This window comes from Odocoileus virginianus, chromosome 27 (assembly GCF_023699985.2).
Source record: "Odocoileus virginianus isolate 20LAN1187 ecotype Illinois chromosome 27, Ovbor_1.2, whole genome shotgun sequence".
NCBI lineage: Eukaryota > Metazoa > Chordata > Mammalia > Artiodactyla > Cervidae > Odocoileus > Odocoileus virginianus.
Window position 1 is genome coordinate 27,778,194 of NC_069700.1, and position 27,887 is coordinate 27,806,080.

Below are 27,887 nucleotides of genomic sequence, written 5' to 3' on the forward strand. Positions count from 1 at the left end.
TCAATAATCTCAGCTATGCAGATGACACCACCCTTATGGCAGAAAGTGAAGAGGAACTAAAAAGCCTCTTGATGAAAGAGGAGAGTGGAAAAGTTGGCTTAAAGCCCAACATTCAGAAAACTAAGATCATGGCATCTGGTCACATCACTTCATGGGAAATAGATGTGGAAGCAGTGTCAGACTTTATTTTTGGGGGGCTCCAAAATCACTGCAGATGGTGATTGCAGCCATGAAATTAAAAGACGCTTACTCCTTGGAAGGAAAGTTTTGACCAACCTAGATAGCATATTAAAAACCAGAGATATTACTTTGTCCACAAAGGTCCATCTGGTCAAGGCTATGGTTTTTCCAGTGGTCATATATGGATGTGAGAGTTGGACTATAAAGAAAGCTGAGCGCCGAAGAATTGATGCTTTTGAACTGTGGTGTTGGAGAAGACTCTTGAGAGTCCCTTGGATTGCAAGGAGATCCAACCAGTCCATCCTAAAGGAGATCAGTCCTGGGTGTTCATTGGAGGGACTGTTGCTGAAGCTGAAATTCCAATACTTTGGCCACCTCATGTGAAGAGTTGACTCATTGGAAAAGACCCTGATGCTGGGAGGGGTTGGGGGCATGAGGAGAAGGGGACGACAGAGGATGAGATGGCTGGATGGCATCACCAACTCAATGGGCATGAGTTTGAGTAAACTCCGGGAGTTGGTGATGGACAGGGAGGCCTGGCGTGCTGCGATTCATGGGGTCGCAAACAGTCGGACATAACTGAGTGACTGAACTGAACTGAAGTAAATAAAACATGGACTCTGGAGCCTAAAAGGCCTGAGGCAGATAAGAGTTGAAACCCACTAACTGCTATGAAGTTAGGCAAGACATTTAACCCTGTCAGAGCCTCAGTTTACTCAGAAAAATGTAGGAAATCTTACGAAGGTTGGAGCATTAAATCAGGTAACTTACAAAGCCCCTCACACAGTACCACAGTACCAGGCAGATAATAAGACATTCAATAAGTATCAGGTGTGTAAATGAGAAATACTGCCTGCCGTATCAGTAAACAAAGAATGTCACAGCCATCAAGCCCTCACATTACAGCCACCCCAACTGTGCATGCTGAGGAGACGCAGGATAAGAAGCACAGGATACTGACTCCAGATAGCAAAGAAAGGATTTCAGTGAGCCCAGACTCTTGCATCTTCCCATACTTAGAAAAATGCTAAATTCGTTAACTAAATACCTGGTTTTTCTTTTACAGTAATGTTCTGAATACCTAATCTTTGTTGCAAAAACCCCTATATATCCTGGCCCTCCCCCCTTGCCTCTTCGGAGCAGCCTCTCAGAGTTATCTGAGATGCTGTGTCCTGAGCCTAAGTCCTCAGTTTCATTCAGCAAATAAAACATAACTCTCACTTGTAGATTGTGCGTTTTTTTCAGTTGACAGTTATTACCAGGTGGCAGAACAAACAATGTACTCCAGATGCTCATGTGCTGTACAGTTAAAAACCAGCAGGAATGGACTTCAGAATACCTCCAAGGTGAGGATACCTTACAGTGGTTGCAAAGTTTAATTTAGATGAGAAAACATGTAGTGTGCTCATTATAATAACCCCCATACGTTCTACCAAGCATTTATAGATACCATCTTTTTTACAGATACTATCTTTGTAATCTTTGTAACAACTCAATAAAGTAGTTACTCTTATTATCCCCATTTTATGGAAGAGAAAATCAAGTTTGACTTGCCCACTCAATTGCCCTTTCAGTTTACAGATAAAACAGACGAAAAAGGTGAAACTGATGAGTTCCAGTTAGTAACAACAGAGACAGCCGCCTTAGAACCTAATTTTTAAAGGCTAGGGTGGGACTTCCCTGGTGGTCCAGTGGTTGAGAATCCACTTGCCAATGCAGGAGACATGAGTTTGTTCCCTGGTCCAGGAAGATAAAGTGGAAATATGTACTGGAATGCCCACATATTAAAGGCAGACTGTTCAAACCTAAAATCCAGATTTATGTCCCCTTGCACATTAGCAAAGTATACTAATTTCCCCCAAGGGTTAGAAATAAAGAGATGGGGGGGAATAAGGAATAAAAGATGTAAATGTGTATGAATAAAGGCCAGAAGCATAACCCACAGCTGGATCCCTGTGGTCTCAAGGCTGACATTGGTCCTGACTGTCTACAGTGGCCACAGGAGAGTGTAAGCGCCAGTCGGGGGGAGCCTCCTGGGTCACAGGAAGCCTGGTGCAGCTGTGGGGCTGCAGGCCAGGGCCGTCCCGGGCTCTGTAGACTGGTTTGTCGCTCACATGCATTTCCATACCCCTGGAGCCAGGCTTAGGGCTAAGTGCCTGGGATCCCCAAAGTTCCCTTTCCAAATCCCTGCTCAATTCCTAACCCTGCCCTCCTTAAAGCCTTACTGTTGTTACTCACTGCGAGCTATCATTGTCTGTGGAGTCCTAAGCCTCTTTAAAACGATATATTTATATCCCAACAGCTCAGCGGTAGTTAAGGGCAGGTCATGGGCAACTGACCCACATGAAAAGCCCATTGAATTTTAGATTCCTCAGCCAGAAGCTAAGTGAAGTTCTATTTCATTCATATGGTCTCTTAAACACAGGTATCATCCTTTATTCCTCAACATTGCCTGGTGCTGCTGCTGCTGCTAAGTCACTTCAGTCGTGTCCGACTCTGTGCGACCCCATAGACGGCAGCCCACCAGGCTCCCCCGTCCCTGGGATTCCCCAGGCAAGAACACTGGAGTGGGTTGCCATTTCCTTCTCCAATGCATGAAAGTGAAAAGTGAAAATGAAATTGCTCAGGCCAAATAGCGACAAATGTGAAGAGGTAGATAGGGGTGACACCATCTTCACACAGCCATAGTGACAGCATATGTTGTCTTCAGGTGTTCTGAGATGGGGACAGGGTTGAAAATAACTGGAGGCCTCTCCCAGTGCCAAAATCACCTTGTCTCTTCACATCAACATATATCTGCTAACCCAGACACTCCAAGGAATCAAGGGCAGTTGTCTTGTAAAAGTATGAAGTAATATCTCACATGAATTCAACTCTGATCATGTGCCAAGCGCTTTGCTCCGTTACTCAACAAGTCTTGTTTGTGCCAAGAATTCCTTGTTCATGCCAAGCACTGTTCTAGGCTTTGGAAATTCTGCACCGTGTATGGTGAAGCCCCTCTTCTCTGGGATCTTAAGACTCTAGTGGAGAAAACATGATATGGGGAAAAAAATAATAAGATCATTTCATAGATAATGCAGTTAAGCACTAGGCAGCAACTAAAGTAGGATAACGACAAAATTACTTGAGTGGTTACTGGGATGAAAGCCACTAATAGTGGCTCAGATGGTAAAGAATCTGCCTGCAATGCAGGAGACCTGGGTTCCATCCCTGGGTTGGGAAGATCCCTCACTCCAGTATTCTTGCCTGGTGAATTCCATGGACGGAGGAACCTGGTGGGCTACAGTCCATAGGGTCGCGGAGAGGCAGACACGACTGAGCGACTGATACTTTCACTGTTACTTGAGATGAGATTGGGAAAGTTCTCCCTGAGGAGAGGAGACCATCAGGAAGGAGGCAGCTGAATGAGAGTCTGCGGAAGGGCAGTCCAAGCAGCAGGACCAGTCAATGCTAAGGGCCAGAGAGTGTGACGCGTCTGAGGACAAGGGCAGAGCAACATGAAGTGGGTGGGACTAGATCATGGCCATGGGAAGGAGTGTGGCTTTTATCCTGAGTGTCAGTGGGAAGCCGTGGGAGAGTTTGGAGCAGGACAGTGATAGGATCTGATTTACCCTTTAGAATACATTCCTCTGGCTGCTTGGTATGGACTGAAAGGAAGGGGTGATGGGAAGGGTGGGGCAGAACCTGCTGCAGTGGACCAGTGAGAGGACGTAGCCTGGACAGAGCAGCAGGGATGGAGGGGATGGGAAACTTATATTAAGAATAAGTTTGGAGGTGGAGCTAACAGAAAGACCTTCTAGTAGGCTGAAAGGAGATCTAAGAGAAAGAGAGGACTCCAGGCTGACTCCTTGATTTTAGCCTAAGCAACTGGATAAATGGTGATTCCATGACTGAGGTGGAGAAGGGTTGAGCAGGGATTTAGGAAGGCTATCAGTATGTTGGCTTTGGCCTTGGTAAGTCTGCAAATCTGAGTGGAAATGTTCAGTAGGTAGCTGGGGTCCTGAATCTGGAAGCTACAAATGGTGTGTAATGTTGAGGGTGAATGAGCTCATCTGGGGAGCATATATGAGTAGAGAGGAGCACAGTCCTGAGGACAAGCCTGGGAAGCCCAAGCAGAGAGATTTGCTTAAAAGGAGGAGGTGCTGGCAAAGGAGATGAGCAATCAGTGAGGCTGGAGTGGAGCCAGGCTCCACGTGAGTCCTTGAACCCTAAAGTGTCTGAAGAAAGAACTTGGGAGGCGGTGTTGAAGCTGCAAGAAAAGTTGGTCATAATAAAGCTTTCTCTATGGAGTGACGGGGATGAGCATCCAGTTGGAGTAAGTTGAGGAGAGAATAAGAAATGAAGAGGAGGGACTTCCCTGGTGGTCCAGTGGCTAAGTCTCTGAGATCCCAGTGCCCAGGTTCAATCCCTGGTCAGGGAACTAGATTTCACATGCTGCAGCTAAAGAGTCCATGGGCTGCAACTAAGACCAGTGCAGCCAAATTATAAAAGAAGGGGATGTGAAACAGGTTCAGTTATCTGTTGCTACCTTCAAAAATGCCCAACACATCACAGCTCCATGACAGTTAGGTCAGTGCTCTGTGGGGACACGGTGTGCCCTGTGTGGTATCAGCTGGGGCGGCTGGAAGGCCAGGGCTGGAGGCATCAGCAGGTTCACTGGCCCCCTTCGCCCACAAGTCTGGTGGCTGAAGCTGGCTGTCACCCAGAAGCCCTGGGCTTCCCCACAACATGATGGCTGCATTCCAAGGGCAAGTCCTGGGGGAGAGCCAGGGATGAACCCTACTGCCTTTGATGACCCAGCCTTAGGCACCACATAGCCCATTCTCTTCGTTGAGTACTGCAAAGTCCCATCCAGGTTGAAGAGAGAGAAATTGGCTCTTCCCCAGGTTGCAAAGAACACGTGAGACCAGACCCACTGCAGTGCCAATTTCAGAAAATAACATCTTCCATCAGGGGTTTTGTTGTAAGAGGGGGCCAAGGTGAGGACAGCGGCCGGAGGGGAGCAGTAACTGGCAGTACTATTGGATCTAGTGGGCACCGTGTCTAGGGCCCACAATATTTTTAATTTAAATGTTTTAATTTCTTTCAAAAATAATATAATTCAGTCTGGACTGGAACTGGATTATATTCCTCTTTTTACCAATGAATGATAAAATAGCACTTTCATGTTTTAAATTTCTCTTTATGGCTGTGCTGGGTCTTCGTTGCTCCACGCAGGCATTTTCTAGTTGTGGTGAGCAGGGCCTGCTCTCCATTTGTGGTAGCTTCTCTTGTTGAAGAGCACAGGCTGCAGGAAGCGTGGTCTCAGGAGTTGTGTGCACAGGCTTAGTTGCTCCGTGACATGTGGGATATTAGTTCCTGGACCAGGGATCAAACCCGCGTCCTCTGCATTGGCAGGCGGACTCCCAACCACTGGACCACTGGGGAAGTCCCAAAATAGCACTTTTAATATATCATTATTTACTATTTAATTATCAATCTTTATCTTATAACCCATGAAGGCAACAGTAGGCCCCAGAAAGTCACAGGTGGCCTCCGACTATGGGGTCAAGGAGGAATTTTTGTCTTATTTTGTTTTAGTAGGGGTAATGTTGAGGCACGTCTGCAGATGGGAATGATCTGTTAGCGCAGGACACGTGGAGGGTGCAGAAGAGAAAGGGATGGCTGTGGACTTGGAGTGCTGGGTTGGGCAAAGGGAGGTGACAGCTAGAAACAAGTGGAGGAGCTGACAGGTGGAGAAGTGGGAAAGGGACTGTGTCCATCGAACCAGGAAGAGAGGCCAGGTATGTGAGCACAGGTGCAGAGAGGTGTGTCTGATGCATCTTCTCTGTGAAGTGAAGGATGTGACAAGGTCATCAGCTGAATGTGCAAGCCAGAGGAAGTTTCAAGGGTTGGAAGGGTGGTGGAACAGTCATCTCTGGGCGAGAGAAGGGACTTCCCCTGTAGGGTGGTTAAGACTCCAAGCTTCCCCTGGGTCATGGGTGAAGATTCAAGGGTCTGGCCTGTAAAGGAGCTTCAGGTATCGTGCTGGACAGCAGACCCCAGCCTGCTTGGCACCAGGGACTGTTTTCATAGGAGGCAATTCTTCCACAGACTGGGAATAGGGGATGGTTTGGGGATGATTCAAGCGCATTACATTTATTGTGCACTTTATTTCTATTATTATTGCATCAGCTCCACCTCAGATCATTGGGCATTAGATCCCAGAGGTTGGGGACCCCTGGTGCTGGGGACCAACAATGGGGTTGGGGGGGGTACAGAGCTGCTCACCCAGAGCCCTTCACATTGTAGATCCTGCTGCTTCTCACTAGACCAAGTGGAGGGCCAGCCCCAGCTCACCAGCCGTTCTGTTTTATGGGCTAGGAGGTGTACGTGCATCTTCCCTGGATATCAGAGTCTCCTGCGTCTCCAAGGTGGGCCTCCCTGGAGCTGCATGGTGCCCTACCGAAAGTGACAGGGCCCATGTGTACGATGGGAGGGTCTCAGCCTGCCTTCCCAATTCCCCCTCCGTCTGCCTACCTCTGTTTCTGCCCCTTCTCCCTTTTCAGAATCTACTGGGCAGCTTACTTGAGTGGTTGACCAGACTGAAGGGAGGGGTGAGGCTGGGGGAGCTTAGCTGACTGGAGGTCAGACCTTCCAGGGGAATCTTCTAATCTTAAGGCACTTAGCTGGCCTGGTCCCGCCCCCTCACTGCCAGCACCCCCCACTGCCTGTCCCATTCGGTTGGCCAGGAGATGATGAAGAGGCTGGCAGATCAGAGGAGAGGTAGGAAGAGGGCCCTCGCCAAAGGAATCGATCAGCTGCGTCTCAGCAGGAGGCAGAGACCCTGCTCCCTGCCGTCCTGGGGCCAGGATGGGGCAGCAGTTCAGCTGGGAGGAGGCGGAGGAGAATGGCACGGTGGACGTGGCGGAGCTGCAGGAGTGGTACAAGAAGTTTCTGGAGGAGTGTCCCAGCGGCACGCTCTTCCTGCACGAGTTTAAGCGCTTCTTCAAGGTCACGGACAACGAGGAGGCCACCCAATACGTGGAGGGCATGTTCCGAGCCTTCGACAAGAATGGGGTAAGGTGCCCCGAGGGGGAGGATCCTTGACTCATCCTTGAGGATGATCAGGGCTCATCCTTGACTAAAGGAGCACCCTCGGTGGGAGCTCCGTTTGCCAGTCCTCCTGCTCGGCCTCAGCTCTTCTTTCCTCTCCATCCTCTCTCACCTTTTCTGTCTCACTCTTCCTCCAAACTCTTCTCCCTCTCCCATCATTCTTCCTTCCCATCTTTTCTCTCCATTTCTCCACTTTCATCTGACTTTTCCTCTTCCTGAGAGCTGAAGCGAGGCTCTGCAGAAAGACCCAGGGTCCTCTCTATGTGTATTTATGGACAGGATGTGGTTTTTCACATCCATCAGGGCTCCCCTTGCTCTAAAGATAAGGGGTTTAATGGGCGGAGCTATCTTGGCACAGCCCATGAGTCACCCCTTGCTGAGGGTCCTTCTAATTGAGACAGATCAGCTGTTCCCACCCAGAACGCTGGAGAAGGCTCCTTCCTGGACTTTGAGGATGGAGGATTATTGCAAAAGTCTGTTTCTGCTCTTCAAGCCATGGAAGATTCCATGAAATCATCCATCCACAGAGTTTCTGCAAGTCCATGGTTGGCACCAGGAGCTAAGAAGATAATATATTTTATAAATGTACACCTGGGAATTGAATTTAAACATAGAAAAAAGTGAAAGTTGCTCAGTCGTGTCCAACTCTTTGTGGCCCCATGGACTGTAGCCCACTAGGCTCTTCTGTCCATGGAATTCTCGAGGCAAGAATACTGGAGTGGGTTACCATTCCCTTTTCCAGCAGATCTTCCCGACCCAGGGATCCAGCCCAGGTCTCCTGCTTTACAGGCAGATTCTTTACTATGTAAGCCACCAGAAAAGCCCTTAAACATTGAAACCCCGTCATTATTTAAGGCCACCCAGTCCAGTGCCTCCACAGTCCTTTAAACCATTAAGTTTGCCTTAAACCCCTGTTTCACTCCCTCAAATTGAGGGGCCAGTGGGTTGGACCTAGATAATTAATCTGGAAAAAGCAGTGGATACCCCACTTCTGTGTAGGAGGAGAGCTTCACTTTTCAGAGTGAGTCACTGGGAACGCTTCTTAGGTCCCACCATGCCCCAGGAGAAGGGAATGGCTACCCACTCCAGTGTTCTTGCCTGGAGAACTCCAAGGACAGAGGAGCCTGGCGGGCTGCAGCCCCCGGGGTCGCAGAGTCAGACACGACTGAGCGACTAACGCTTTTCTTCTTTCTGCCTCTGGTACTATCAGTGCACATCTCCTCTGCGCCTGTAGGGGGCGGTAGGGCGGGGTCAGCATCATCGCAGCAACAAAAACCTTGGAGGTGAACACTCTCCAGATCTCAACTGAGTTTCAGCCTTCCCAAAGCTCCTTCCACAGACGTCTCTGAATCAGCCGCAGCCCTGGAAGGGAGCAGGCCGAGGTTGTTACTCCAAATTCAGTGAATTGATTTGCCCAGGATCTTAAACTCAGGGGTCCTGCATCCCAGGCAAGCGCTCCTGCCTAGAAGGCGGTCTGTTGCGCTGTTTAAGAGAGGAAATGATTTTTTGAAGCGTTGAACGTCAGAAGAAAAGTAAACAAATATATCAGGTAGTATGTGGCAAGGTTCACACCCATGAATTTATCAATTTAACTTTACAGGAAAATTATAAGGGTAGTGCAAGTAATTCCCATTTACAATTTATCAAAATTCCCCAATTGTTTACATTTGACTCATTTGCTTTACTATTCTGTGTGATGTATTATATATATACATGTATACATACATGTACACAATATATGTGTATATTATATATATAAATATATATATTTTTAGAGAAAATTATATAGACATCACACCCTTTTACCCCAAGTATTCTAATATGTATTTTCTAAAACCAAGGGCATTCTCTTAACCTAATAAATGACCAAACTCAGGAAATTCAACATTAATAAGTTCTGTTATCTAATTAACAATCCATATTCATGTTTGGTTTACTGTCCTGATGACACCTATTACAACCTTTTTTTTTAAAGTTTGATCACACATTGCATTTAATGTCCTATCTCCCCCTTAGCCTTTTTTAAAAAATTGGAGTATAATTGCTTTACCATGTTATGTTAGTTTCTGCTGTACAATGAAGTGAATCAGCCATATTTATTTGTATATCCCCTCCCTCTTGAAACTCCCTTGCACTCCACCCCCATCCCACCCCGCTAGGTCATCACAGAGCACCAAGCTGAGCCTCCTATGCTTTACAGCGGTTCCCACTAGCTATCTCTTTTACACATGGTATTGTATATATGTCAATCCTAATCTCCCAATTTGTCCATCCCTTCCCTCTGCCCCCGGACCTGATGCCCTTTGGATCCTTTAGTCTCAGCTTTTCTTTATCTTATTTGACTCTGACATTTTCGAAGACTGCAAGTCAGTGATCTGGGTTTACCCTGTGTTGCCTTGTGATGAGACACAGGTTACACTTCTGGCAGAAATTAATGCCCCAGAAGAGATGCTGTGTGCTTCTGAGCATGTGACATCAGAGGGCACATGATGTTGGTTTGTCCCTTCGATCATTTAGCTATGTGGTATCTGCCGGATTTCACTGTAAAATGACTATTTCTTCTTTGTAATTAATAAGAATCTTATAGGGAGGTATTCATACTTCGAGACTAAGTAAACTTCCTATTGCTCATCAAATGATCAGCCCCTAGGTTTGGCATCCATTGATCATTTTCTATCTCCACTGTCCCTTCTCTATTTATTAGTTGGCCTCCTGCTGTAAGGAAGAGCTCTCCTAGCAGGTGTTTTCAGCTCCTCTGTCAGAAGCTAAGCCTTCTTCCTTTTCTTTTCCCACTTAGTCTTTGTCTCCAAACTCCTGCCCGACTCCACTTCCCACCTCAGAACAACCTTTACAATCAGCAAGTCTCATTTCTGAGCAACTGATCTGAGATTTCTGGGGCAGATAAAAATCAAAAGAGCTCTCAGATTTAGCTCACACGTCAAGATCTGTGGTGGTGAGAACAGAGTCTTGTGGTGGCAAGGAGGTAGGGGCACCTCGTCTCTGCTGCCATGCTCCCTCCTGGTGGAGGTAGTGACACCATCTCTGGTGCTTGCCTGTAATGCTCTGGATGGAGGAAAAGGAAGGATGAAGGTCAAATGTCCTTCAAGGTCCTTATGTAACGAGTGCTGGGGGGGAGGTCAGGGCCGGTTCCCAAATGCAGCCAATTCAGGGAGAAACGAGGCAGGTAATCCCACAGAGCAGATCACACGCTTGTCACTTCTGCTCCAGCTCTTGCGTAGACAGGCGTTTCCGTCATCTTCAGCCTCCGTGGGTAACTGAAGCTGACGAGAGCGCGTGCGCACTGGATGAGCGGAGCCCCTGCTGGGAGGGTCCCAGAACTGGTCCTGGGGTTTGCAGTAAACTCACACATGAGACCACTTGTCAGGAAAGGGCTGCTCCACACGGAGACGCATGTGAGGAGAGGGGTCACGGTGGAAACCGCATCATGTTGAGACAGGATGTTGTGAGAACAGAAAGTCCTAGACAGAGAATGAGGGGAAATCTAGAGATCTGAAGAGCAGAATTTTGCTGGTGATTTGGGGTTTGTGTGTTTTACTCCCCTTGGTGCTAGCCACCAGGTTCATTTTTTAGACAGTAATAGACCTTGAGTGGAGTAAGAAATTTCTCCCAACCTGATGAACTGGAGAAGGCATGTAGCTTGAAAGACTCTGCCACTTGCTGGGTGGGGATTTCTTGGGCAACTTATTAAACCTCTGAGTCTCAGTTTCCTCATCCATGAAATGGGGATAGCAGACCTGAGGGAGATGATGTATGTAAAACAAATGGCCCACTTTGCATAATTTCCTAACTGAATTCTTACTTAAAAAGAAACCTAAGGGACTTCCCTGGTGATCCAGTGGTTAAGACTCCATGCACCCAATGCAGGGGGTGCAGGTTTGATCCCATACGCCCCAGGGCACAATAAAAAGAAACCTAAGATCTAATTTTAGAAAGCCTAACAAATAATAATTACTAATGAAAACAGTCTTATAAAGGACAACCAATTACCACATTGTACGCCTTCAACTTATACAGTGTTCTTTAAAAGGCTATTGTGCAATTATACCTCAATAAAGCTGGGGGAAAACACAGGAAACAAGCCAAATAACCTTCAATGGGCTAACAGAAAGCAAACTAGGGACCATTCATAAAATGGCGAACCATTCAGCAATTAAAAAAAAAGGAACTGTTGATGCTTACAGTGACTGAAATGAATCTACAGGGCACTGTGCTGAGTGAAAGAAAACTACACACTACATGATTCTATTTTTATACTCTTTTCAGAGTGAAAAATATTATTGATGGAGAACAAAACAGCGGTTGCCAAGTGTTATGGTTGAGAGAAAGATGTGACCTTTGAGAGGTAACACAAGAGAGGTTCTTTGTGTTGAGAGTTACTGGTATCTACATATCTACATGTGTCTACACATGTGATACAATTTTGTAGAACAAGGAGGTAGGGGCAATTCAGGTGTAGGAGATTAGGAGATACAAACTATTACATAAATAAGCTACAAGGATATATTGTATAACACAGGGAATATAGCCAATATTTTATAAGAACAGCAAATAGAGTATAATCTTTAAAAATTATGAATCACTATCTAGGAGCTTCCCTTATGGCTGGGTGGTAAAGAATCCGCCTATCAATGCAGGAGACTCGGGTTCCATTCCTGGGTTGGGAAGATCCGCTGGGAGAAGGAAATGGCAACCCTCCCCCGTATTTTCCCCTGGAAAATCCCATGGACAGAGGAACCTGGTGGGCTAGAGTCCATGGAGTCGAAAAAGAGTCCAAGTTTGATGCAACTTAACGACTAAACAACAATATTGTATACCTAGAACTTATATGGTTCATCAACTACACATCAATTTAAAAATTCATAGAACTTATATACCTACAAAAATAATGCATTAAAGACTAGTGGGGGAAAAACAGAAAAAATAGCAACTGCTAAGAATCTGCCCTACAGGAATTACCAGAAACATAAGAAATACGTATGCACAAGATGTTCATTGTGTAATGTAAAATATCAAAACCATGTTCAACAAGAGGGACTGCCCAGTACTCCTCAAAAAAAGAAAATGGTATTATTTTAAATAATTTTGAAGGCATGGGAAATTTTAAATAAAAACCCAGTAACTAAAACTATAGCTACAGCCTGACCTCAATTAGGTAAATATTTAAACAATGAGGAGTATGGAGGACCAGAGGAATTATATAAAGGATGTTGGTTTAAGCTCTGGAGGTGTTGAGGTAGGCTCATTTTATTTTCTTGGTTTTCCCTTAAGCTTTTCTATTTCCCTCATGTGGGGCTGTATTCTCCTGCTGTCTATACCTTGCCCACCCAGGCACCCCTTGAACAGGGCTTGAGGCTCCCATGCAGCCTGACCCAGTGGGACAGAGGGGCTCTGGGCTAGTGATGCCATTCTGATTACAGAGTCATGGGAATGACGGATGCTCCTGGGGAAGTTGATGATTCCCATTTTTGATTTGGGATTTGAGAGCTGAGATCCCAACCTGGAAATATGTGAGGTCCTGCTTTCTAATCTCCTTTCAAAACTATGTTAATCTTATATTCAGACTTAAGTCAATCATTTCTTTATAAATTTGTAAGTAGTTATGAGACTCTGGGCAGAAGTTGCACTGTACTAGGCGTGGAGGAGAAACAGAAGCAATGTAAACCCCTCTCCTTTCTCCTGGAGGATAGACTGTTGCTCGAGAGTGAGACACACGTACAGGGCAGTTAAGGGTAGAAGAGGCGGTAGGAGCTGGGCTTTCCTGGTGGCTCAGTGGTAGAGACGTGGGTTGGATCCCTGGGCCGGAAAGATCCCCTGGAGAAGGAAATGGCAACCCACTCTAGTATTCTTGCCTGGGAAATCCCATGGACAGAGGAGCCTGGTGGGCTACAGTCCATCTTGTTGTTGTTGAGTCACTAAGTCATGTCTGACTCTTTGCAACCCCATGGACTGTAGCCCATCAGGATTCCCTATTCCTCACTGTCTCCCAGAGTTTGCTCAAACTCATGTCCATTGAGTCAGTGATGCTATCCAACCATCTTATCCTCTGTCACCCCCTTCTCCTCTTGCCTTCAATCTTTCGGGCATCAGGGTCTTTTCCAGTGAGTCAGCTCTTCACATTAGGTGGCCAAAGTCTTGGAACTTCAGCTTCAGCATCAGTCCTTCCAATGAGTATTCAGGGTTGATTCCCTTTAGGATTGACTGTTTTAGCTACTGAAACAACAGCTGGGAGTGTCAGAAGAGGGAGAGGGCGGTCATTGTGGCTGAAGTGGTGTGAGATGGAAGGCTTCCTGGAGGAGGGGACCATTGAGCTGAGCCTTGAAGGACAGGTGGGACTGGGTGATCATGGAGACTGAGAATGAATCCCGGGGTAGAAAACGCCATGAGCACAGATGCAGAGGCACATGCATGCACCAGGGAGGCCAAGCCCTGAGTTTCAGGGAGCGTGGCCTGGAATAGAGTTCCCACCAGTGCTCCCAGAGACGGGGTGGGGGGCTGAAGGGTGCCTCACAGCTCCCACCCCCAATGCAGGACAACACCATTGACTTCCTGGAGTACGTGGCAGCTCTGAACCTTGTGCTGAGGGGCACCCTGGAGCACAAGCTCAAGTGGACCTTCAAGATCTACGACAAGGACCGCAATGGCAGCATCGACCGCCAGGAGCTGCTGGACATCGTGGAGGTCAGTGTCACGATGAGGGGTGAGGGCACCTGGGCATGCTGGATGCTGAAGTGGGGCCCCTGGGCCTGGGGGTGGGAAGGGGCATTGGGATCATTCAGAATGTGCTTTCCAACTACCAAGAAATTAAGCTGGATATCAATTACAAAAGGAGAATGAGAAAATCCCCATCTGTTTGAAAATTACACTACTTCCTAATACTCCATGAATCGAAAAAAACAGTATCACACACACACACAAAATATCATGAACTGAGTAATGATACTAACATAACAAAACTTTGGAATGCAGCTAAAGCTGAGCTTGCAGAAACATCTGTAGCCTTAAAATGTATATATTAGAAAATAAGAGAGACTGAAATGAAAATCAGCAGTCCAAGAAGTCATCTCAACAAAGTTAAAAAAAAGAAAAGTAAGCCCAAAGAAAGCAAAAGAAAAGAATTAATAAAGAATGGAAATTAACAGAACACAAACGCTCAAGGAAAGTCATTGAAAGCAAAAGTAGGTTCTCTGGAAAGATCAACAAAGCTGATTGACTATTAGCAAGAATGAGCAAGGGGAAAAAGTGCTCTGGCTCAGACTCTGCTTGAAACCCTCATTAGCCTCTTACTCTCCAGAACTTCACTCTAAGGAGGGAGATGTTGGCCCATTTTACAGAAAAGGAAATTGGCCCACTGAGGTTGTGTGGTTCACTCAAGTTCATCCACCAGGAAATGCTGGGCTGCCTGTAGTGGTGCCTGCTTTGTGCCATGTGCTTGCTGGGCAGTGAGGTGTGGGGACCCCCAGTGCACACCTCTGTCCTAGGAAAGCCCCAGCCAAGGACTGAGGATTCTCCTCACGTCTGTCTGTCTCTGCCCCTTTTCACTTCTGAACATTGCCTCATTGCCAGAAATAGGGCAAGGGAGACACCTGTGCTTTATCCCTGCAGCCCAAACACCTGTGTCTCCCATCATCCTATCTCACACACATACACTTCACACACACCCATAAATCTACTGAAGTCTCCGTGTCTTCTGCTGTAAAGTAGAGGTTAGGCCATCACTGTGCCTTCGTTAGAGGTTTTGGGTGTCAGCTCCGATGCTCACAGTGGAAACACCAATGGTGTGGGAATGGGGCAGTGGGTGAAGCCAGGAACTCCTCGGTGGGAATTAGGCCGTGAAACCCTGAGGAAACAGCCTTAGCACAGGTCACTTTTAGTCTGGACCTGGGTCCCGTGATCCTCAGATGTACAGACTGGGGGCAGTGCTGAAGATGAGGTGCCGAGGGACGTGGGTCATGGCGGGGAGTGTGGGGGGGTCCAGAGTGTGCAGGGTCTTTGGGATGTCACTGGCTTCCCTCCCACAGTCCATCTACAAGCTGAAGAAAGCCTGCAGCGTGGAGATGGAGGCTGAGCAGCAAGACAAGCTGCTCACGCCCGAGGAGGTCGTGGACAGGATCTTCCTTCTGGTGGATGAAAATGGAGATGGTAACTGGAGCAGAGACGATGGTGGGGCAGGGGCAGGGGGCTCCCCATCCTGGGTCATCCCACTTTCTCCACGTCACCTTAGACCAGGCCCTTCACTTCCCGGCAGTGAGATGGGTGTGGAGAAGAGAACATAAAATAACAAGGCTGTCACTAGCATGTGAGGCTTGTGCGTGCATGCTAAGTCACTTCAGTCATGTCCAACTCTTTGCAACCCTATGGACTAGCCCGCCAGGCTCCTCTGTCCATGGGGATTCTCCAGACAAGAATACTAGAGTGACTTGCCATGCCCTCCTCCAGGGGATCTTCACGACCCAGGGGTCGAACCAGCATCTCCTGCATCTCCTGCATTGCAGGTGGATTATTTACTGCTGAGCCACTGGGGAAGCCCCGTGAGGCTTGTGAGAGGGATTAAAACTCCTACTGGAGTTGCCAGGCAAGTGCCGTGGAAGAAGAGGAGCTTTGGAGTCAGGCAGACCAGGATGCTTCATTTACCCTCTCAGCTTGATCTTAGTTTTCTCACCTGGAAAGCGGGAATAAGAATAACTGAAAGGAGTAAATGGGGTCACGTACTTGGACTCTCATCACTGTAGCTCAGTGCCCCAGCCCCAGGCTGTGCAAAGAGGCAGTTGGCTGGGAACACACCCAGAAGAGCCCTCAAAAACATTTTAAGGGTCCCATGTGCAAAAGTAAAACTTGAATGAATTAATTTGCAAAAGAACATTTCAAGGGTCCCACGTGCAAAAGTAAAACTTGAATTCATTTGCAAAGCAAGTCCCTTGAAGAAACCCTTGGAGGTTCCAGGAGATTCCTGGAGGAAAGCCCAAGCTCAGGCCCTGAGACCGCAGGCTCGTCTGTGTACATCCCCACCCTGTTTCTTCATTCCCTGACCTGGCATGACTGTCTCTCCTACTCCTTGCTCAGGCCAGCTATCCCTGAATGAGTTCGTTGAAGGTGCCCGTCGTGACAAGTGGGTGATGAAGATGCTGCAGATGGATCTGAACCCCAGTAGCTGGATCTCTCAGCAGAGGCGGAAAAGTGCCATGTTCTGAGGGCTCCAGGGCCCTAGGAGCCCTCCAAGACTCCAGACTCACCAGGTTTCCAGAGCAGTGGGAGGGTCCCTGGTTCAAACTGCTTATGCCCACTCTTATCCTGGCTTGAACTTCCCGGCATCCCCTTGCAGGGAGTGGAGCTGAGTGGGGAGGGCAGGGGTCATTAGTCTGAAATGGCCAATAGGGCTGTTCCATTGGGAGGATTCATTGGGTACTGAAGGGACTTGGCTTCCTCTCCCCCTTCAGCTGCTTCTGGGAAAGCTATGCCTTTCTAGGTGACTGTGGGGTTCCCACAGATTCCTACCTGGTTCTTAGTTGGAAGCAGGGAGATCTAGGGGTAGGGGTTCCGTAGATGAAATTAGCGATGAGAATGCCCACATAGTGTGAAACTGACTAGTAGAAGGGTGGGGCTGGCAGGTGTTGTTGACTCTGAAGGAAAGGTAGGAACTGGGGAGAAGGGATGGATAACAATTACATCCCGCGAGGATCCCGAGGACTGTTCTTCCTGCCCTTGGAGGGGGTAGATTGTACTTAAAGGGGCTGTTTCAGTTCTGCCCTGGTACTGCTCCGCCAGCCCCTTTCCAACCCTCCCTACCCATCATCCCTCACACTCAGCTCTCCAACCCTGACCCCTAGAATGGACCCTCCACAATTCACCATCCCAAGTCCACAAGCCAAGTATGTCTCCTTAAAGGATGGAGGAACCTTTCTTCTATCTCTGGGGAGAACTGGGGCCTGCCAGCCTGGGTTCTAGGACAGGCTCTGCTTCCAACTCCTGTGTGACCCATGGCAGGCATTTCTTTTCCATGACCTAGGTGTTTTGTCTGCACCATGAGCAGGCTGGACTCGACAAGCAGTTTTCAGATTATTACTTTTTAGATATGGGATTCTTTTTGTTATACAATTCTATGTGCAACCTCCATACAGAAACTAGATTAAAAGGCAGTCACTCTGGCAATCCATGGGTTAGGACTCTGCACTTTCATTGCTGAGGGCTTGGATTCAATCCCTGGTCAGGAACTAAGATCGTATAAGCCATGCAGTACAGCCAAAAAATAAAGAAAAAAAAAAAGGCAGTCACTCTGGTTGCAGGGGGCTGTACTGAGGAACTAAAAAAAGAAATCCATGCGAATAGATATGTTTTTGTGTTGAAGTATGAAGAATAAAACTAATTTGTAGATCCTGTGATTTCATGGACGTGATATCCATATAAAGTTAACTGTAAAAATAAATGTAAGGTTAAAAAAATAGTCAATTAAAAACTAATAGTAATCCAGCTGGGATACAGATATGCTCCAAATCATGAAGATGGTATGTGAATGAGGTTGGGGAAATGTCCAATTCTATCCAGATACCCTCCCAGCTCTGACCTCCAGCATTTCCCAAGAGGCAGCCACCAAGAGAAGCAGCAGAAATGTCAACTCCCTTTTGCCCCTGGCATTGAGCTTCACTTTCCCTCCATGTCTGTGCTCTGGCACCGGCTGACTTCCAGTCTAGAGTGGTCCGCGTGATGGACAGGCCAGGTGTGAACAAAATGCCCCCTCTCTTCCATCCCAGGGGGCTCTCTGCAGGCTGGGGCTCCACCCCTACTTTCCCCTTGTTTGCTCCCTCCCACCCCCTTGGATTTCCATTTGCTCCCAGAACCTCCCCCTTACCCAGCTGAAGTGAAGACTCAAAGCTCAGAAGGAAAGAGCATATCTGAAAAAAGTGATCACAACTAGTCCAGCCTGTGTCTCTCCCCAGGGTCTTGGTCAGGTGTTCCTAAAGCTGGAGTGTGCAAAGAATGCAGAAAGGGCCCCCTGTAAGAGACTGTTCCACTTCCCAACGGGTGCCAGGTCTCACTGTGGTAAGAGGGATTTAGGCTAGATCAGGGATGGTCGGGACACTTGCCATTAACAATGAGTCGCAATCCTATGGGGTACCATGTGGTACCACATAGCACCGAGGGGCCAGCAGGGGAAGAATGAGGGCGTTGTGCAGTCACTTCTGAATAAATACAGGTTCCCGATGGATTAAGGCGGACTGTCTATAGTATCATAAGTTCTCTTGGCATATTGTTTGATAAGGATGCTGTGAGTTTCTTGAGAATGCAAACTGCCCTCTTTGCACGTGTAACATCTAGCATTAATATAAGTAGCTGTTCGAGAAACACTTGTTGAAGGGAGGAATGAATCAACACAGACCACTCTAGCAGGCTCCGGGATGCTGGGGGCAGGGAGGGCATGTGACAATACAGATGAAGGCTGCAGCCACCAGATCTGCAGGGTCCCACTGGAGTCCTGGGAATGCCCACCTCTGCCTCAGAGCTTCTGTGTCTAAAACAGCATGGAACCAGAGAAGCTCAGTGGAAGAGCTGGTCAAAGCTGGGGGAGGTGCAGGAAGGGGGTAGGGAGGAGCCTGACGGATGCTGAAGGCTGCAAGAAGCAGTCACCACCAGCTGAGTCACACAGAGAGTTCCAGAACGCACCACCCCCCCAGCCCCTTTCTGGACTCCTGCCCCCGCGCTACCACCATGGACCCCTAAGAAGTGGGCTGGGCCTTTAATTTCAGTAGACTCTATCTAGTATTAAAACAACAATGAAACACCAGGCACCACCGTACACCGTACCCTCCCCAGTACAGAAAGAGCAGGCAGTGAGCTCAGCCATCAGCCTCCGCGGCCTCAGTTTCCCTTCCGCTAGCCCCCTCCTCATCCTGCTCTCCATTCTGGAGCCTGCGCACAATGCGGGTAAGGTCCAGGCTTCGGGTCAGCGTGTCCAAGAGCATCTGGTCCTTCTGGACGCCCTCCATGAACTCCTCTAGGGAGAGTTCCCCTGGGGTAGAAAGAAAGGGCATCATGGGCAGGAGGCGTTCACGTCTGCTGACCCGGGCCCAGAGCTGCAGTCTTGTAAGGGGGAGAGAACCAAGGCTGGAGGAAGTGGCTGTGAACAGAGACGGCCAAGGAGCCAGAGACCAAAGTCTGGCGCAGACATCCCCCAAAGCCAGCTCCGTGGCCAGGGCGGAGGCAGCGGCCTTGCGCCTCCCTCTCGCCTCCTGCCCTCTCCCCCTCTGAGCCTGGTGACGCTCCCAGTGACCCTCCCCTGGGGAGCCCCAGAGCGGCCTCACCATCCCCATTGACGTCAATCTTGGAGAACACTGTATCTGTGAACTCCTCGGCGGTCATGGTCGAGTCGCTGCAGGGGTTAATGGCTCGGATGGCCTGGGAGGGAAGAAGGAGAAGTGAGAGGACCGGTCCTAACTCGTCTCAGCGGTGGATGGGGCAGAGAGAGCTCGGCAAGCTCCCGACGGGACAGTCGGGGAGCGAGGGGAGTAGAAGTCAAGGTGTCCCGGGGCCTCAGACGGAGCTGGGGATGCGCATCTACAGCTCTTGGTGCAGAAGAGGAAACTGAGGCCCAGGGGAACCTGGCCCAGGTCACGCAGCTGGTGAAGGCCCGAACCGCCGCGGGGACCCTAAGTCTCAATCCCGTCCCCCTCCGAGCCCGCGGACAGACCCCAGACGGCTGAAGACCCAACCCCGGCTCTCAGCTCGGCCCCGCCCCTGCCCGGCCCTCGGCACCTGGAGTTACCCGGATGATGGTGAGCAGCTCGTCGCGGTCGATGCATCCGTTTCCGTCCACGTCGTAGAGCTTGAAGTACCAGCGCAGCTTCTGTTCCACCTTCCCCTTGAGGACCAGGCTCAGCGCCGCCACGTACTCCATGAAGTCGATGTAGCCGTCCTGGGCGGGGGGCGTGGCCGCCTGAGCTCGTCTGTCTAGGCCCCGCCCATGCCCCCGCCCCCGGAGCCCCCAGGGGCCCTGGAGACGCTGAGCCCCGCCCCCTTGGCGCCCACCTGCTTTTGTCTCCTGGACGTCCTTCATAGTCCTTCTTAGTCCAACCTACCTACCCCACTGGTTTATCAAATCCGATAAAGCAACCCCCCACTGGAGTGTAAATGGCTTATTGCTATCACTTCACAGGTACTTTGGTTCCAGCCGTCACTGTGATCCTCAAACTTCAGCCCTTTTCCAGTTTGGTGGGTGTTGTTACAAGATGTGTGTAGTTGAGACACAACCCCCTAGGAACAGGGGCGTAATTTGAATGAGATTTAAGGCGCCTAGATAAGGAATAGAGGTAGATTTGGAGGCATCGAGTGCCTTTCTCCTTCCCTTTATTCTTGGAAGCTTACTGAACACCGACTAGGTGCTGTGATAGACTGAGGATCCAGAACTCAGTAAGATAGAAGCCCGTCCTGATGGGAGCGCACCGTTGAGGACACAGGCTGGAATCCTGCCCCACCTTCTCAAATATGTAGGATCTGGGAGGAAGGATTCAACATGACCCTTGATCCATTATAATAGCTCCCACCTCCATGGAATTGATGTGGACTTAAATAAATGCAGGTATGTAAGGCACTCAACACTGCCTGGCACATAGTAAGCACTCAGTAAATGCCAGCTATTATTACTATTATTATTATTACCAAGGCATCCCTGGTAGCTCAGATGGTAAAGAGTCTGCCTGCAATGCAGGTGACCCAGGTTTGATCCCTGGGTCAGGAAGATCCCCTGGAGAAAGAAATGGCAACCCACTCCAGTATTCTTGCCTAGAAAATCACATGAACTTGATGGGCTACACCCCATGGGTTCACAAAGAGTCAGACACGACTGAACAACTGACACGCACATTATTACTACCATCACCATAGGGAAATCATGATGCCATCATGACATATGTTCGGGGACAGCACATCTGGACGGGACATTATGGACTCAGACAGGAGAGCGGCCAGGCAAAGGCAGCAGAAAGGCTTCCTGGGGGAGGCGGTGCCCTCATTGAGTCTTGGAGGGATTGGCCATGGGGGAAGGCGGTACAAGACATTCCTGCAGGATATTTCCCCAGGACTCCCCATATGTTCAGCAGCTGACTCTCCACCTGGCCCTGCCAGCCCTACCAATAAGGTCAGGGAAGCAGGAAACACAGGCCTGCCTCTGCCCACCTTCTGCCCAAGCCAAGAGAAGCTGGGAAAGGGAAGCCTGTGTCTTGAAGAGAGGCTGAGTGCTGAAAGGAAAGGGGTACTGGACTCAGAGCCTGTGAACCCGGAGTCCAGCCCCTATTGCTCCACTTACAACCCTCACTCTGGAACCAGGAAGTTACTGAGTGGCAGGTTTGGGGTCTGTACGAAGAACTCTTTAACAGACAGAATTGCCCACAGTGGAAGGGACAGCCTCGTGCAGTAATGAGTTCCCTGTCCCTGAAAGTGTGCAAGCAGAGGCTGGGGTACTGTTATTAGGGACGTGGCAGAGATGGAACAGGAAGGCCTCTAAGAGCTCCCAATCGTGTGCTGGCCTTAGGTGAGGCCTCGACCATTCTGAGCTCCACGATGGAAGTCAAAATCATAGCGAATATTTTCAGGGTGTTTCCTCGTGTTCAAGGGCTTTCCTACACATGGCTGGCTGTGCCATGGGGCATGCAGGATCTTAGTTCCCCAACGAGGGATCAAATCCATGCGCCTGTAGTGGAAGTGCGGAATCTTAAGCACTGGACCACCAGGGAAGTCCCTCAATCACTCCTTGACCAACCCTCCTCTCAGGGTCTTTGTCATGGTAGAGCCAGGCCCCCCTGCAGCCATGTTCAGAGAAGCGAGGTTTGCTTTCTTACCACTGTGGAGATTCCCCGCCCCCGGCAAGGGGACGCAGGATAAGGACACTTTGCTTTTCATTTTTTATCTTTCTGTATTGTTGGAAACTTTTACAATGAGCTGTCATTTCTTGGTAATTAAAATTTTTAATTTTAGAATTTTTTGTAATAAAAAAATGGCCAGAATGGGGCAATGGAAAGGCACGTGCGTTTGTGCCAGAAAGACCTAAACCTTGTCTTGGGAGAGATGTGGCCTTGGACAAGTCAGATAGCCTCAGGGTCTGAGTTCTGAAACAGAAGGACAGTGTGTGCTTTTCAGGATTGTGGTCTGGGTTAGATCGGTAATAAGACTATGACAATACTAACTTGTTTTTTGTGCTTCAGGTGATGTGTGTTTCATTCACTGTACTCATTTAATCTCACAACCACCTCTGGGTTTTTCTATCTCTATTTTCAGATGAAAAGTTGAAGGTGAGAGAGGTTAGGCCACATGCTAGTGAATGACAAAGCCTTGCCTAGAAACCGAGTCTCCTTGAGAATTCCCTGGTTGTCCCGTGGTTAGGACTCGGCCACTTTCACTGCCGGGAGAGTGTGGGTTCAATCCCTAGTCGGGGAACTAAGATCCCACAAGCCTCGTGGCACAGCCAAAAAATAAATAAATAAATATTAATAAACTGAGTCTCCTAATTGCCACCCAGTGCTCAGATGCAGGGATGGGAGATTTACATTGATTTGTGTGCACCTGTGTGATTGCCAGTCACAATCAAGTTCAGGCAAAACTCTGAAGTAAGCAAAGCATATGCGGGTTGCCCTGGTCACATTCCCTACTCATGGCCGTACCCCCAAACCCTGCCCACCCGGTACAGTTTCCTAGGATACAACTCTCTTCTAATTCAAGGGCTGGCAAACTTTTTCTACAAAGGGCCACATAGCACATATTTCAGTTTTGATGATCTGTAAAAGAATGCATGTGGTGTGTTTTAACAAAACTTCATCAACAAAAATAGGCCCAAAGGGCTATTGTTGGCACTCCCCAAAACTTCCAGTCTTCTGTATCAAAACTTCCTAGTCCTGGGTCCCATCTTGTAGCCAACCTGCCCCACTGCCTTATGCTGGTGGCAGTGGGTGGAAGTAGTGTCCAAAGTGTGATTTATGCCTTCAGTGTACAAGACACTTCAAATGTTACAAAGATGCTCTTCAGTTTAGCAAGCATGAATGTAAATTAATATATATTATATATAAGTAGTCCATAAAACTCATAATTCCTCATATAGTCATTCACTCAAGTAAAAATACTGATTGAGCTCCTACTGTGTTCTAGGCACTGTTCTAGGTGCAAAGGATACAGCAATGAAAAAGAAAGACAAAAATCCCTGCCTTTGTGGAGCTCACATTCCATCAGGGAGCTTGACCATAATCATAGCAGCTAAATGTTATTCAACATCATCTTGTAATACGAAGAGGAGACATGCTCTAAGCGAAAAGGGAAGGTCGAGGAAATGCCCGGGTGGTGACTAGTCCCAGTTAAATAGGGCTGAAACCAGGACGTCAGGGCATGTATCAGTGAAAAGGAGACATTTGACCAGAGCCTTGCAGCTGGGGAAGCTGTGAGCTGAGTGGAATTCTGGAGGAAGAGTGCCTGGTGGAATCCAGGCCCTAAGGTGGGGGTGTGAGTAGAATTAAAGAGGTCGGGTTTGGGACAATACAAGTGGTGCTTTTAAAAAAAAAGTGAAAGCATTAGTTGCTCAGTTGTGTCCGACTGTTTGTGACCCCATGGACTGTAGCCTGCCTGGCTCCTCTGTCCATAGAATTCTCCAGGCAGAAATACTGGACTGGGTTGCCATTCCCTTCTCCAGGGGATCTTTCTGACCCACTGATAGAAGCCGGGTCTCCAGCACTGCAGGCGAATTCTACTGTCCGAGTCACCAGTGGTGCTTACTTTGACAGAAATTGAAGAGCTAGCATTTGAATGACTCGGTTAGCCAAATACAGGGTTGAGGGGTTGCCCCGCCCCCATAACTGTCATCTTAGATCTCAGATCCAAAGGGTTATCTTGATCCAAAGGGTTTCCTTAACAGGCAAGAAGCTGAGTTCCTTCAGTGCATGTGGGTATAATGAGTTGAGGCTCAACCATGGACTCTGACACCTTTTCAGGAAAGACCCTTTCTTCTGGAGTATTTCAGGGGTCTAGCGTGAGGATGCCATCCCTTCTTGGTCTCTGTAACTTGGGCTCCAGTACTCTGACCCCGCACCCCTTTTAGGAAAGCTCTCAGGCACCACAATGCTGCCCTTGAGGCTGGGACTCAAAGCCCATAAGCTGCTTTGGCCCCTTGATCCTAAACATTAGCGAGTTTTTAAATAGCCTCTGAGCCTCAGCTTTCCCTAGAAGCCCCACCTACAATGATGTTGGGACTCTCTGGGCAGTGATGGGAGCCGGAAAAGCTCTGGGCAATGTCTCCCCAGCGTGCAGTGGATACTTGGCAGCTTCCTGTCGTCATCTTGGAGGAGGCAGCAGCCCAGGTGGGGGCCAGAAGGGAGGCAGAGATAGATGTGTGGATTTACGTTCTTCTACCACCACATCTTGACTGAATTGCTCCAAATAAATGGAAGGTTTGCTCTAAAATACCAAGAAACATCTTAACTGATGCTCCTGATGTCCATGACAGTTGACGGTGAATAAGCTGAGGCAGAGCAGGGAAGAAATGGGCTCCGAGGCCACCCAGCTGATGAAAACGAGGGACGGAAACTCACAGTGCCCCCTCTATCTTCTCAGGAAGCCCTCTCCTGGTGCGTCCAGGTGATCCCTTGGGGAAACGTCTATAATTAGGTCCTCTTAGGATGAACTGAGGTCACCGGGGACTTGGGAGCTGGCGTAGCCTGGGTTCCCTGGTGACCAGGCAACCCTGACTGTCCCCAGTTCTAGGGTCCACAGATCATCATGGGATGGGTGACCCAAACAACGTGGACCTGCCCACCCCAGACCAGCAGGCCTGAAGCTCATCACCCTGCTTTCTGCCTTCCGCCCCTCTGCCTTCTGCATCCTGGGAGCATCTCGGGGCCTCTGCAGAGACACCAGGAGCAGCATCAAGCATTTTTAGTAGGTGCTCGACGACCGTCTTGTTAAGTGTTCACGCTTGTTCTGGGGTAAATTGCACATGTGGAAGAGGCAGAGGAAACCAACGTCTAGCCTCCGAGTGCACTGACCGGAGTCTCTCTCTTCCCCGGGGACGAGGGCTGATTCGTCTCTAAACCTCCAGTGCCTGACACACAGTAGGTGCTCAGTGGATGTTGAAAACTGGAGTCCCTGACGTAGACATTCAGATAAACATTCATTCCCCCAGCCGTCCTCACACCTGCCCCTCCCACCCCCTCACTAGCCCCGGGGCATCCCTGCAGCGCTCCCCACCCAGAGCCCGGCTCACTTTGTTGAAGTCAAAGGTCTCAAACATCTGCTCCACGTACTGGCTGGCCCATGGGCTCAGATTCTTGAGGCCGAAGAACTGGCGGAACTCGTAGAGGGTGAGCTGGCCGGAGGGGCACTCTGTCATGAACTTCTTGTACCATTGGTGGCACTCGGTGCTGCTCAGCTCCTCCACCGACTTACCGTCCATGATGTTCCCCATCGTTCAGGCCCGTGGAGGCTGATGCCCAAGGGGCACTGGTTCTTGTCACCGCTGGTCACCGCTGGCCCCCACACCAGTGCGGCTGGGCTTCCTAACACTGGGCCCTCCTCGCTCACGAGCCTGAGTTCCCCAGATCTGAGCGCGGAAGGGCCTGACGAATCCCAAAGTGCAGGGAAATGACTAGAGGAGGTAAGCAGAAGAGAGGAGGCCACGGGGGCTGTGCAAGCCTACACCAGATCCAAGGGCTGCCGGAGAACGCGTGTTAAAAGTCCCCACTAAATCCTTGCAGCCAATGGAGACCCGCTCACTCTGAGAAGAGGAGCGAAAATAGAACAAAGCTTAGGGGTCCAGAGGCCCAGGATTACAGTCTTGAGCTGGAGGTGAGAGGATTTTCTTACCCAATTTGCAATCTCCTGATCCCTTCTTATGGGGACAAAGTGGGTGGCCAGCCAACAGCTATTCTGATCCTGTCACCTCCACTCCCTTCTCCTGGTTTGAATGGGTGCTCAGTGTTTCTGGCTCCTGTCCTCAGACACGGAATTGAGGTACCTATGAGAAAGATCTGGTTTCTCTTCCAGAGCTGGGCCAGTTGAGGGCCCTTGAGAGGACTGCTGTGTACAGTTACCCAGGCTGTGCACTGCACTTGGCTGTCATGACAGAGGAGTTCCAATCATATCACGGATAGTTAACATATGAGAGGGTCTGGGCGATGCGTAATTTATGGGCTCCCCAGACGAGACCAGAGAAGTCAGAGGGAAACCCCTTTTACATAAAGCTGCACAAATACACATAGCCTCACACACACACACACACACACACACACACACACACACACTGGTCCTGTTTTGACCACACTTATGTTCCTGGAAGCTGCATCTTTCCCATCGTGGGAGGCTAGAATTCAGCCCTCCATCTCACTCTGAACCTGACACCATCACCACTCAGAGGCAGGGGGAGGGGACACTGTGTGCCTAGTGGCCTGGGGCATGTGTGGGTGTGTGTATGTGTGTTTGTGAACGTGCTGCTACCTGCTGGTCCTGGAAGCGTCCCTGGCCGAGAATAGAAGCCCATCTATGCAGCGACATCTTTCTCTGATCTCTAGTGGGATACTCTCCGGCCATAGACTATTTATATATATATATAATTTTAAAATATTTATTTTAAATATTTATTTATTTGGCTGCACTGCCAGGTCTGAGTTGCAGCATGTGGGGTCTTTGGTTGTGTCATGCGAACTCTTGGTCGTGGCATGTGGGAAGCATGGATTCTTAGCCACTGGGCCATCAGAGAAGTCCCCGGCCAACATTCAAGAGCACTTGAGCCCCAGCTCTGTCCTGTCCCTTCCCTGTCTGCCTCCCTTATCTGCTATGTGGACCTCCCTCTCTGCATTAAAAAAAAAAGTAAACTAGAGGAGGCTTCCCTGACAGTCCAGTGGTTAAGACTATGCCTTCCAATAAAGGGGGTGCAGGTTAGATTGCTGGGTTTGATTCCTGGTTGGAGAGCTAAGATGCCACATGCCTCAACGGCCAAAAAATCAAACCATCAAACAGAAGTGATATTGTAACAAATTCAGTGAAGACTTTTAAAATGGTCCACATCAAAAACATATTTAAAAATAAAAGCAAACTAGAGCCCTCAGAGGCAGTTTGAGGATGGAGGCACCAGGAAGTCGGTAGTTCTTATACAGTTTTGTGGGAAGAGTGTCAGGCTGTCATCCTAAGATTACTCCCTAAGAACCAGACAGAGGAACTGGGCCTGGAGAGGTCAGCTCAGAGAGGTGGCCCAGTTCAACGAAGGGCAGTCACAGCCTTCCAGCCATCAGTGCCCAGTCCTGTGTATCCAGGGGCTCTGAGCACTGGCTGGGTGGAGGGAGGAGCCTGGAGTGATGGGGTCTGTGCCCCTGAATATTGCTCAGCCCTAGAAGCCCTCTCTCAGGGGGACATCCCCTTCCAACAGCTCAGGGCACAGAGGAAGCACCTGAAGCAGAACCCTGGGCACCTAGGGAGAGATTTCCTTCCTTAACCAAGATGCTTCAGATGGAATGAGACAAAGCTCCCTGGGAACAGAGGAGCCTCTGGGGGCTGTTTCTCTGGCCCTGTTCTACAGGCATCTGCCAGATATAACTAAGGATGGGATGGGGTTGGTGGCTATGTGCTCTGGACCA

At 49.1% G+C, this 27,887-nt stretch overlaps 2 protein-coding genes across 2 annotated transcripts; one reads left to right on the forward strand and one right to left on the reverse strand.

Moving 5' to 3' along the window:
* Positions 1 to 6,903: 6,903 nt before the first annotated feature.
* On the forward strand, positions 6,904 to 17,667 carry GUCA1B (guanylate cyclase activator 1B). The gene is made up of 4 exons (XM_020884274.2): positions 6,904 to 7,239; positions 13,825 to 13,974; positions 15,315 to 15,435; positions 16,357 to 17,667. Exons 1-4 carry the CDS (start codon positions 7,033 to 7,035, stop codon positions 16,482 to 16,484), a joined length of 606 nt encoding a protein of 201 aa, XP_020739933.2. The 5' UTR covers positions 6,904 to 7,032; the 3' UTR covers positions 16,485 to 17,667.
* A 1,342-nt stretch (positions 17,668 to 19,009) lies between these two features.
* On the reverse strand, positions 19,010 to 26,773 carry GUCA1A (guanylate cyclase activator 1A). Its single transcript, XM_070456441.1, has 4 exons — positions 25,523 to 26,773; positions 20,051 to 20,200; positions 19,590 to 19,683; positions 19,010 to 19,297 (listed from the first exon to the last, which is right to left on the reverse strand). The coding sequence occupies exons 1-4, from the start codon at positions 25,721 to 25,723 to the stop codon at positions 19,125 to 19,127; spliced, it is 618 nt and encodes a 205-aa protein (XP_070312542.1). The 5' UTR covers positions 25,724 to 26,773; the 3' UTR covers positions 19,010 to 19,124.
* Positions 26,774 to 27,887: the final 1,114 nt, after the last annotated feature.

Coding starts and splice junctions, on each gene's coding strand:
- GUCA1B (XM_020884274.2), top strand. CDS start 7,033: ATGGGGCAGCAGTTCAGCTGGGAGGAGGCGGAGGAGAATGGCACGGTG. Junction 7,240..13,824: donor GAGCCTTCGACAAGAATGGG/GTAAGGTGCCCC, acceptor CCCCCAATGCAG/GACAACACCATTGACTTCCT. Junction 15,436..16,356: donor GGTGGATGAAAATGGAGATG/GTAACTGGAGCA, acceptor CTCCTTGCTCAG/GCCAGCTATCCCTGAATGAG.
- GUCA1A (XM_070456441.1), bottom strand. CDS start 25,723: ATGGGGAACATCATGGACGGTAAGTCGGTGGAGGAGCTGAGCAGCACC. Junction 20,201..25,522: donor AGACCTTTGACTTCAACAAA/GTGAGCCGGGCT, acceptor CCCCCCGCCCAG/GACGGCTACATCGACTTCAT. Junction 19,298..19,589: donor GATTGACGTCAATGGGGATG/GTGAGGCCGCTC, acceptor TTTCTACCCCAG/GGGAACTCTCCCTAGAGGAG.